This window comes from Idiotropiscis lumnitzeri, chromosome 4 (genome assembly GCF_059441095.1).
Source record: "Idiotropiscis lumnitzeri isolate Australia: NSW breed Sydney's pygmy pipehorse chromosome 4, RoL_Ilum_1.0, whole genome shotgun sequence".
Taxonomy (NCBI): domain Eukaryota; kingdom Metazoa; phylum Chordata; class Actinopteri; order Syngnathiformes; family Syngnathidae; genus Idiotropiscis; species Idiotropiscis lumnitzeri.
This window is the reverse complement of record NC_142394.1, coordinates 4816541-4828020: the sequence shown is the minus strand read 5'-3', so window position 1 is coordinate 4828020 and position 11480 is coordinate 4816541. Positions and strand designations below refer to the sequence as shown.

General features: G+C 43.2%; 1 protein-coding gene across 2 annotated transcripts; it reads right to left on the bottom strand.

Annotated features, from left to right (window-relative positions):
• Positions 1 to 3135: 3135 nt before the first annotated feature.
• tent5d (terminal nucleotidyltransferase 5D) lies at positions 3136 to 10531 on the bottom strand. 2 transcript variants are annotated; one of them, XM_088294948.1, is made up of 4 exons: positions 10212 to 10531; positions 7907 to 8220; positions 7425 to 7613; positions 3136 to 7340 (listed from the first exon to the last, which is right to left on the bottom strand). In XM_088294948.1, the coding sequence occupies exons 2-4, from the start codon at positions 8210 to 8212 to the stop codon at positions 4437 to 4439; spliced, it is 3399 nt and encodes a 1132-aa protein (XP_088151074.1). In that variant the 5' UTR covers positions 8213 to 8220; positions 10212 to 10531; the 3' UTR covers positions 3136 to 4436. The 2 variants fall into 2 exon arrangements, with proteins under 2 accessions (XP_088151074.1, XP_088151073.1); XM_088294947.1 differs by having other exon boundaries at positions 3136 to 7613; positions 10212 to 10530.
• Positions 10532 to 11480: the final 949 nt, after the last annotated feature.

The window sequence follows — 11480 nt, the reverse complement described above, 5'->3', positions numbered from 1 at the left end:
TCATGTAATAACCATCTACAATCTCGTTGTACTCTCAGTACAATGACAATAAGTGGGATTCTGATTTTGATAACAGATACAAACAAACAAACAATATTTCACAAATAACAAATTCTGTTAACTCAGGTTCATTGTGGCTTTGGTGGTGCTTCAATACATACTTCAAACGCTGTATAGTAAGTTCCCTGAAGATTCAAAATGTCGCGTTTGTTGCTTTGATTTTGTTAAGGTGAACTACAAATGACCTTAACCTTAAGTAAAGTCAACAGTTTTTACGATGTAGATGTTATAAACATAAATAACTGAGATGAAGCAAAGATAATCTACAAATGACATTTACTTGCATTTTCAATGAAGCAGATGTTACAGATGAACAGATGAACTTGCGGGGATCCAGGTTGATACCAAAGCCAATTAGAATACCTTCTGCTTCCATGTAACCTGGATAGGATAAGTAGTGAAAAAAATGCATGAAGAATAATAAATATTATATGATATGCAAGAAGACACTGCTATATTGCCAAGTGCGCTGTACTCTAAGCAATAAATTTGGACGTAGAAATTGCCCTCAACAAGTTTACTTGAAGATGCCATTCATTAATTTCTACTGAGCTGTGATAAGACAATACAATAATCGATACCATACATTGTCTTTGTATTGCCAATTTTTAAGAGGAATTAACAGTGTTTATGTCAATTTCTGTGTGAAGAATGTATTGTAGCCTACACTGTAAAAATGGTTAGTGATATTTATTTGAAAAATCCGAGGAAAGGCTCAGAATTTTTTTTTCAAGTTAATTAAATTTAAAGTCACTCTGAGGTAAGAACCCACTTTACGTTTTTGTACACACGTGTCATACCGCTCGACGCGGTAGAATAGTGAGCCCATAACCTCAACGTTGGTAGACGGCCACTCTACACCTGAGCCACTGCTGCGGTCTGTTAGTATATTACTGGTGTCGGATACAAACCTCAGAATCCTTCCAAAGCAACAGTTTTTGGAGATATCAGCAATATACTCACCCCAAGTTGCAGAGCCATACCTCTGGTGTAGAGCCATCTCCGAATCTGGAGGTTGTTGGTTCGATCCTCAATCACATTGAGTAACCATGTGTATGAAATGAGCTCTGTGAAAAAATAAGAGCTAACTTTCCTTCGGTGGCTTTTTTAATTCAATAAACTAGTGAAATTTACTCAAAAACCCTTCTTGTAAAATTTACTTAGAATGTCTGAGTGAAAAAACTTTACAAGATTTTTTTCAAGTAAATATCACTCGCCATTTTTTTACGGCGTAAACGTACGGGTATTGGCGGTACATTCAACGCTTGCTCGACCAATTTCTCCATCTATTATTGTTGATGTTATTCAAATTTTTTAGCTTTTTCTATGCTGAATGGGGACTGAGTCATAGCAGTTCAGGAGGCTAATGAGTGGGAGGCACACAGTGGGGTTGCGGAGTGAGACAAAAAAGGTAGCGGTGTAAGTGGTACAGGTTAAGTTAGGTGAGGCTGCAGTCACTTTTGTAAATGACAAAATACTGCATAGATAAATGGTGAATGCTAAATATGAATTGTGTCTTCAAAAGAGTATTAATCTATTATCAGGCACCATAACCATAACCCTGCAGCCGCTATAATTTCAGTTGATTGTGAATAGCAAGTTCATTTTAGAATGACCTTTAAAAACATTGTACGAACACGAAACTATAAAGGGCAACCAAAAATGAAATAAATTGTCTGACATTTGTGCTTTCAATCAATTGAGATAATCATTTGCATTGTCAAACTGGCATGTTCACACGCTACGATGCCAAATTTATCTCCGTGATGTAAAGAGACTGAGACCTCTGAGTAACACGTCAAACTCGAATGAGTTATGGAGATGTGTGGATGAGGTGTCTCTGTAATTTTTGAAAATGCCTGTTGAAGGTACACAAGTGGGCTGCCCATTAGGAAAATTGATGCGCATACAGCTGTGTGTATGTGCACACGCACACCTGTGCGTGTGCGTGTGCGCGTGTGTGTGCGTGTGTATAGTCCTCTGACATCACTGCTGCCGTCACTGCAGCCACTTCACGGTGACTCCCTTGTGACTGAAGGCCTGACAGCCTCCCACGCTTGCCTCATCAACTCCTCTGTTCCGCCCACCTCTTGCTTTATCTCCCCCTCTTACTCACTGTCCTTGTCTTATTGTTACCTTCTCAACTCTATTTTACTCTTCTAGTCATCCGTCCACTATCTTGAGTCATTAATTTCACCAGACGCTTTTTCTTTTGTTTCTTTTAACACCCCCCCACCCCCCTCCCACCGCACCCCCATTTGCTGTGTGGGTCTTCCCTGTCCTACGTCATGCTCTCCTGCACCCAACAGGCTTTCTGTCCTTGTCTCTATGGAAACCCCGAATGGACAAGAGTGGCTCAGAGGTCTGTGAGATGCTGATACAGAGCCTTAAAGATCACATACGTCTTTTCTCTCCAAGAGAGCCACACAGCCATGTGCAAGCCTACTTTGAGAGTAAATAGATGGTGTGTGAAAGTACCAACCTATGATCACACACCAGCCCCTGAAGGCATTCTCGCCCTGTGCCCAGGATATAATCAGTGGTGTGTCATAGAAGGGAGTCAGCTGTGAAGGAGTTGCCTTGTTTCCTCACACTGTTGGTCTTTTTGATTACAAGTGGTGAAATAGGACTTCCTGATCAGAAACCGTAGCGTCTTCCTCATATACGCACATTGTTGAATCGCCTGTATCTAAGGTGCGTCTGCAGCTCCCAACAAGTCCGAAGATCAGGTGATTTGTGGTAAGAGGCCTCAAACAGGCACATCTTCACCGTTGTGATGTGACTGTTGTGCTTAAGAGGATCATTGCAGCACCAAATCATGGCTAGAAATATGTGGGGGGAGAAGGTCAGTAAAAGAAGAACAAATTTCTGCGATCGGCTGGCAACCACTTCAGGGTGTACCGGGCCCATGACACAAAGACAGCTGGGATTGGTTCCAGCACACCCGCAACCCTGAGGACAAGCCTCCAAATGATGGATGGATGCACGCATGGAAGGAAGAACAAAGAGACATTTTTTTCCACTTTGGCTGAGCTACAGCATGTGTATCTAAAATAATTTCTCTCCATATTTGAACTTGGTTTACTTCCTCTTTATTTATGAAAATGTACATGAATAAACTACAACAAATGAGTACGTTAAATAAGACATCAAAACAGGCAGCAGTGACAGGGGTCAACAATTAAACAGGAAAACTACAACCCAAGTCCAGACCTACACCATTAACACCCGCAGTACAGTAAGATTAAGACTCATATTTCTTTCAATTAGGCACTTGATTTCCCTGCCCAACCATCTTTGGTCACAGTTTCTGTTGCTTTAAATTAGAACCAAACTCTGTTAAAATTGTTATGGAATTACCGGATATCATGTAGATTGTGAGTGCTGATTCATTACGAGAAGAGTCATTAGTTCAAAGACAGTTGCTTCTACCTCAGCCATGCTTAGAAATGACCCAAAGATGGTTATAATCTGACCACCTGTGTAGAGTATACGAAATGGTCAAGTACGTCACATGACTACATAAAGGACTCCACCAAAAAAGGAATCCAGCACATTTTCTCACAGTTTACCTGAAAATGATGGATTGTACAGAATATTCACACACAACATATGCTGTACAGGCTATTACAAAGGCATTGTGAAGGACCAGTAGGACGACCGTTGAGTATTATCTTGGAAAGTCTTGCAAAAATATAGAAATTTCTATTCATTTAAAAGCCTTTGCATTGTGTCATATATGTATGGTATATGTAGTTTCTCATGCATTATCTGGCTTCCCATTAATTTTTACAATATGTGTGATCATATGTATACATGCATTTAAATTGATTATACCACTTCACAAACTGATGAATCCATCATGTCTTCAAAATTAACTCTTCAGCAGATGAAAACCACAGTTACATTAAACCGTCTTGGGAACATAGTCACACAGTATTTGGCAGTCAGAGAACAGTCCCATGGAGTCCATGCACAAAATATATCACAGGCAAGGTCCACATTCTAAACAAACGCAGCAAGAAGAACACCACAGTAAGAACGGGAAAAGAACACACAGAAATCCAAGAACTTGGAAGTACATATGCATGTCTGAGAAGGTCAGAAACTCATCTTTGGTCCCGGGAATGCCGAAGGGTTATGACTCATGGACACAGCATTTTTAGGGACTCTAGCAACTGTAACCCACCCCCGCCCCAAAATCATTACTAATGTTCTTGTTTTAACTTTAGACCACAAATGGAAGTATAACCCCCCAATTTTCACTAAAAAGTCTGTTAGAGGCCAAAGAGGATTCCCATTATACAGTTCTTAGCTCATGGCAGGTACGTTTTTCCTTTTCTGAGTGTTTTGTGTAACTATTCTTGCATGTACTGTTAAACAAGTCCCGTTTGCGTGTGCATGTGCAAGGGGTATGGTTGGTAAAGGAGAGTTGATCCCGCTTGGGGTATGTAGTAGCTGCAGTAACTGGGTTCTGCTAGATAGGGGGTGTTGTGCTCAGCAAGGTATGGCGCAGGCTGATAGAAGCATGTGACATGATCTGTGTTGGGGATAATGTTCTGCTCCCCAAGAACTTTCAGTGCCAGCACTGTGATCATGTTGAGAGTCTGGCGCCTCTCGTGGCCCATCAGACATACTGTGCTGTCGTCAACAACGCGACGCAGTGTCATTAGGTACTGATACTTGCTTCTCTCCTCACCAATAAAATGATTCTTCAAGTAGGACAGGATCTTCCTCTGCTGTTCCTGCACGTCAGGGAAATCAATGAAAAAGCGGGAGCACATGTAACGCTCCAGTGTCTTTATTTGAGTTTCACTGGCCGGTCGATAGTCCCTGACCAGTAGGTTGCTGTATTTCAACAGGCCGCCACCTCGAATCTCCTCAGGATTCCTTGTCGCGATTAGGCGGTAGCGTAGGTGATCCATGGCGGCCTCAAAGTCACCATACATGCTCTCAGCCAGGACCTCGACAGCAGGGACACAGCCTGCTGCTTGCGCAGCTGTGCTCTGTTCAGACACATCTGCATTCGTTTTCTGGGTCTCTTTGTTCTCAGACACAGAGCTAAATGCTTCATCTGTGTTTGGAGGGGCAGGTCCAAGTGCATGTGAGGTTGCACTTGGGAGTGTGATCGGAAAAGAGGCAGGCTCTGGAACCTGAGTCAACAAAGAAACATAAGTCTGCTCTATTTTATCCTCCAGGTGCAAGACAGGGACTTGGTGGAGGGTAGAGGGCTCAACAATCTGTTCATCACTGTCTGAGTTGTCTATCAAAGACCCTGTGTCTGGGGATATCGGAAACACAGGATCCTCTGATTCCACTGGAGGAGTGAAGCAGAGGAGGGGGCTGAGGCATGGAGAAGGGGGAGTTAAACAGACAGGGGGAGGGCTGAGGCTGAGCATAGGAGGGGTAAGGTAAGGAGGTGAGCTGATGCAGGACGATGTCGGGCTGAAGCCTTGGGACGGAGAGCTGTAACTGGTCGCAGAGCTGGCAGTGTGCAGCGTTGAAGACGAGAGGCAGTGGGAGGGAGGGGTCACACATGGCGGAGGACTGAGGCTTTGGGGCGAAGGGGTGAAGCAGGGAGGCGAGAAACTGAGTACAGGAGGCGGAAGACATGAAACAAGGGGAGTGACACTGTGGGACGAGGAAGGTGATTGTGGGGGCGGGGTCTTTCCTAGTGATGAGGTCTTTTCATTACTGCCGTCTGACTTATCCAAGTTGTTCTCCTCTTCCTCATTGGATTCAGCTTCTGAGGTATGGGCGGCAGCCTCTTGGGCATTTGAGCAAGATTCATCAACGTGTGAAACTAGCGAGTCCAGGCTATTGGGAGATTCTGTTTCTTTCAGAGGCAAAGCAGGATTTTCAGAAGAGGTCTGCCTTTGCTCAGCATATTGAAGCCTCTCCTCCTGGCTTTGAATGTCTGTCACACACAAACACTCTGTGATTAACTGAGAAGATTCCGGATCGAGAGGTAGAATAGAAATGGAATCAGGAGCGTGATCAGGAGGAGTGGGGGAGTCTAGATTTGATGAAAGGTTACTGTTTGGATAGCTTTCAGGCCTAGGGACTGTTGTAATGGAGAGTGTGACTCTTGTAGGGTCTGAACTGGTAGCCAAAGCAAGACAGGGCTCAAGTCTTAGCGTGACATTAACGTCAGATTCAGGGCTTGGGGAAGAGGTTGGATCGAAACTGGAATCCATGATGGAGTCACTCTCAAAGGCAGCGCCAGGGTAAGCAATGGAGGTAACCTTCCTGCACATCCTACGTGGAGGTTTAGGAGATGAGTGCTTAAGCACAACCATATGAGAGAGTCTTTCTGAGACCTTACAAGGATGACAGAATGCCTTTTTGTCAGAAACAAGGCCAGCTGTTGCAAGTGTGTCCTGAGTATCTGCCATGCTGTGAGGTGATCTTTCAATCTGGAGTGTGCTGTGTGTTTCTAGTGTGCTGCTGTGTGAAACCGGTGTAACAGAGATGGAAGAAACACACATATCAGCCTGTATGCTCTCTATCTTCTCTTCGGTTTTAAAACATTCCTTTGATATCTGACTTTTTTCTATGTCCTCTTTAAGCTCTGCATCTACCTGGACATCAACGTGAGCCTTTTTTTCATTCCGCAAAGTGTTGTCTGCACTAACTAGAGAGGTTGTGTCAATATCTGGCTTAAACAAACATTGTGCTTCATCTTTTCCACACTCATCAAAACTCTTAGATTTCTTTCTGTTCTCCAATGATTCTTTGCCGTCACAGTTATTTGTCAGTCTTACATCCTCTGTTTGCGTAGGCTGTGTGTTCTGTGTCAGTCCCTTTTTCTCTGTGAGTACTTCCTGTTTATCACAAGGTGCAGTGTGATTTAAAAATACAAATTCCAAATGCTCTGAGCATTCAGCTGAGTCTGAGGACTGCACATCATCTTTGAGTTCATACTCAGTCTCATTGGTCTCAGTGGTTGGTTTCTCCCCCGCAATCATTTTTAAAGACGCTTGCTTCGGGAGTTTCTGTTCATTAAGGTTTTCTTGGTGCTCTTTTAGCTCTGTGGGTGTTTCTTTTTTGTTACCTTCTTCCTGTGTGGACTGTTTTGTCGGTTGTATTGTATTTTCTTTTCCATGCATCTGATCTTTCTGTTCAGTGTTGGTAGCGTGAGCCCCTTTCTCGAAAAGGGATACATTTTTCAATTTGGAATTTTCAGTTCCTGTCGCGCTGCCCTGCTTAAGCAGAGAAGAAGAATCCTTATTCTCAACCTCTTGGTCCTTCGGTTTAGCATGATGCTTGTGCTGCGACTCCTGCAGGTAGGATTCAAGAAGACGATCCAAAATGATTTGGAAAGAATCAACGCTGAACTCAAACTGCCTCCTCAGCATGCTTACAAATTTAAGCTCCAGGTTTTTGCCACTGTTGTTTGACAACGAGATGAGGCTCCAGCGGTCCTGCTCATTAAAGACTTTGACCATCTTTTGGACGTAGACCTCTTTCATGGTTGCACTGCTGATTCTCTCTCTGTTGACCCCTGCTGGCAGGCAGTCCAGCAAGCAACCAAGTACTGATTCTTTGATCACCTGTGGGAAAAGAGAAAAAATATGACAAGGATTATAAATAATGGCTGCAATATTGCTTGCAATATTAGACTTGGGCTTCAGGTGTAATTCAGTTACTAATATTAAAACCAATTCAGCCCGCTTGTGAAATAAATTGTAATGGAATTAGTTCGGATTTAAATTATTTCTGCCAAAATGAAAAGCACAACAATCAATATTCTTGTCTGACGGAGTCAGTTCCTCGAGTAACTGCGCTAAATGGAAATAATAACACACATTATTACACTGACTGTTTCCTTTCTGTGAAGACACACCTGAAACTCCTCTTGACTGGGCAGCTCCACTCCAAAAATGATATCCAGGTCTTTGTAGCTCATTCTGTTGTCTTGGACCAGAACATGGCTTGCTGTGGAGCCATTTAGGCGCACGTCTCTTACTATGATGCCTTGCTTCTGCAGACTGGCGCGTACAGCAATGATGATGTCTCGAGGACGGAGCTCCAGAGTTGGAAAGTTCCCACGGCCATGGATGGGAACAATGTCTGACAAAACCTGATGGAGAACTGCCACTTGCTCAGGATTCAGGCTGTGGAACCGCTGACTGGATTTGCTTTCAGACATGCTGATGCCTTAAAGGAAGGGAAAATAACCAACATGAGGGTTTATTCATATTTAAACCAACAAATGCTTAATTGTCTCTCTCTCTCACACACACACGCACACGCACACACATACACAGAGAGTGCATCACTGCCAGTCTGATGTCTGCTGGTCACAGCTTGGCTGACAGCTTTTCCACAATTCTAATGAAAGATCTGTGTTGACACATGGTCATTCATGAAGCTTCTCCGTGCATAAATATCATTCTCCGCTGGAACTTGATCTCAGCCAATTAAAAAGAAGGATTTTATTGGGATAATCAAATCTGAAATGCAAAATGCTCTGAGCCAGTATCCAATGGAAGTGGGACTTTATTAACACTCTCTCTTATTCTGAAACATTATATGAATAAAGCTATGAGGCGCGCTTATTTGATATCTATACTTAGCATGTATGATAATGAAAGAAACCACAAAAACTAATAAAGTGCATTGGTTGTGACAGCTGAAGTATTTATCATTTTCCACGAGCAGTGCAAGGGTTAAGATGAATGACTCATCGCCAGCAGACTTCATTAATCACACCAACGTCACAAATTAAGGACACACATCTGTTTTCATGTCTCTGTGCACACAGCACGCACATATGCATATTTTACTTACAATATTTCCTGTTGGCAAAAACAAGCTTTTCCATTATCCATTGGCAAATGGAAATTAGTGGAAGGTTTGAGAGCTGGTTGTGCATTTTGTTTGGTAATGCAAACAGTTGCACAGCATGCAACCTCAACATATGCACTAATCAGTCATTTGTGGCAAATTACCCACATTTTTAAATAAGCCAAATTACGTTTTTCTAAGTCTGTGTCACGAGACAGCGTGTGCTTGTGTGCACGTCAAGTGTTTCTGGGAACAAGTGCATGAGTTTGACAGGGAAAATGTGATCCATTGCAACCTATTGTGAGCTACTGTTTGCTTTAACCAATACTTGTCAGTTATTGCTACAGCTGAATACGGCTGATTGCTGTGATTTGTCAATTGTCGAAAGCAAACACTGGGATACTAATGAACAATAATGGGTTGCACTCTGACAATCATTTATCAGACTTCAGAGTCTGTAACAACCACAAACAATCTACAGAAGACAGTCTGTATAAATCTTGCAATCCATCTTGCAGTTTCAGTAAACATGAATCACCAATTTCCTTTAGTACATAAGGAGTATTTCATGTTACCCCAACTGTAAAGTGACAAAAACAAAATGCAGCGGAAGTGCTTATAAGGGGGGAAATGTGTATGTTTACCAAAAATAAATTCAATCTGGAAAATCACATACACAGAGTCACGAAGCACAATACTTGATGTTGACACAGACCATTAAAAACAATAACAGCACGTCTTTGGAAACCAAAGAGCTAATGCAGAATCGCTACACAGCTGGCCCCTTTGTCCCTCTCGTGCTCTCTCTCTCTCTCTCTCTCTCTCTCTCTTCCTCTCCCCTTTCACACTCTTCTGCAAACTTGCAGCCCGAGTGACTCATCCAGGCGTATCAGCTCAGCTCACACATAATGCTTGCGTTTGGTACACACAGAACTCAATTTATAATAAAACACTGAGAAATAGTGTGCTTTCCACTTAGCTTTACTGAAGCTCAAGAGGTCAGTGCAAAGCACCCAACAGTTGATTAAAATAAAGGTGAACTATTCTGTAAAACTCAACAGTTTCTACTGACTACTCTTTACTTTTTTCTTTTTTGTCACTATAGTCCATGTAGTTTTCTCATGAATTAACACCATTAAACTGTTTCATATTCTATCATGACCCAACACTCCAAATGAGCGAGAGTTCTCCTTGGTCCGATTCAATCATGTCAGCCTTATACCACGAGTTAAAAGTGAGATGCCAGGGAAATGAAATTAAAGACATGTCAGGATAAGCAGAAGTGGCACTTTGGGGGGTTCAGATCAACTTCACATCAATAATGCATGTAGCAGAAATCTCATCACGCTGACCCGTCTTACCTGTTGCTGAGGCAGCGCGACTGGCTCCTGTTCTCACACCGGGGATCAAACCTCGTGCAATTACCGGAATTGACGTCTAGTTGGTCTGAGAGTCTTCTTTTTCTTTCTTTTTTTTTATTTAAAAGTCTCGACCCACGTTGGTGAGGCTCGCTGCTGCTGCTGCTTCTGCTGCTGCATGCGTCTCTGTCCCTGACCAGACATGTGAGGGTGCTCCACTTCAACCGGACGCTGTCCACGAGACGCTTGGTGCTGAAATGAAGACTCCACTCAGTCCTCGCGCTCTTGTTTTCTTCTCCGGGTGCCCAGAGCGTAACGCAGTTTCCATGGCGACCTGCCGTCATTCACTTATGGCTGGTTTGCGTGTGTGCATGTGTGTGTGCGCGCGCGCGTGTGTGCGTGTACGCGTGCGAAACGAAGTGTCAATTGAAGACTGAACGCAGGTCAGAGTGGCTGTCGCCAAACATTTAGAAAATATTTGGAACTAACGCGATATCTGCCAAAAAATGAAAGTGTATAAGCTTATGACTATTTCTGGTAAAAGCTCTACAATATGCCGTATAAGGTCACTGAGTTTGTGCCTCGCAGGTGGCTCAACATTTCGCTACTGAAAGGGCAGCTGAACTAATGATTTAGTTTAAAACATTTCCCCCCTCGCTCACAGACAGAATGATATCCGGTGACCACGCTATACAGCTATGAGTCATCCGTGCTCCTCCTTTCCTTGACCCATCCGTTAATCCCACCCAAATCGGCCAGTGCACGTAGGCATACGGAGCTTTCTCTGCCACAAATTGTTTTTAGGTTTTAAATCGTTAATATTATTCCCCGACATGGGAGCGTATGATAATGGACAAAAGCGCCCAGAGTTCTCCCGGTGTTTTCCTGTGAGTAAATGTGCATTAAAAACAATTAGTGCGTTAGCAAACCGTGGGGAAGATGTTTCATTCTGGGTGCGTCACAAATGAGTGACAAAACACACAAGGGAAAATATTGAGATAAATGGCGCGGACCTTTGTGGAAAATGTCAAATTACTCCTTCGCAGGAGCAGAGAGCATAAATTACGTCACTAGACGTGCACCACAACCTAGCGATTCCGTGTACAAACTATTTTTAGCTTGGACTGAACTTGTTTGCTTCGGACTGCGCCTGTCTACTAGAACAGTCGTGACGTAGGAGGCGCGCTCACGCGATGTAAAATCGTGACCGATTCGATGAGGATGAGAGGAAGCCGGAGGCATTGAGCAGCTTGTCTTCAAAGATGAAGCATT

Bases quoted from the DNA above. Each gene is read 5' to 3' on its own strand.
- tent5d (XM_088294947.1), bottom strand. From the start codon at position 8,212: ATGTCTGAAAGCAAATCCAGTCAGCGGTTCCACAGCCTGAATCCTGAG. The intron at 7,614-7,906 runs GTGTGTCTTCAC...CTTTTCCCACAG, and splicing joins CCAGTCAAGAGGAGTTTCAG to GTGATCAAAGAATCAGTACT.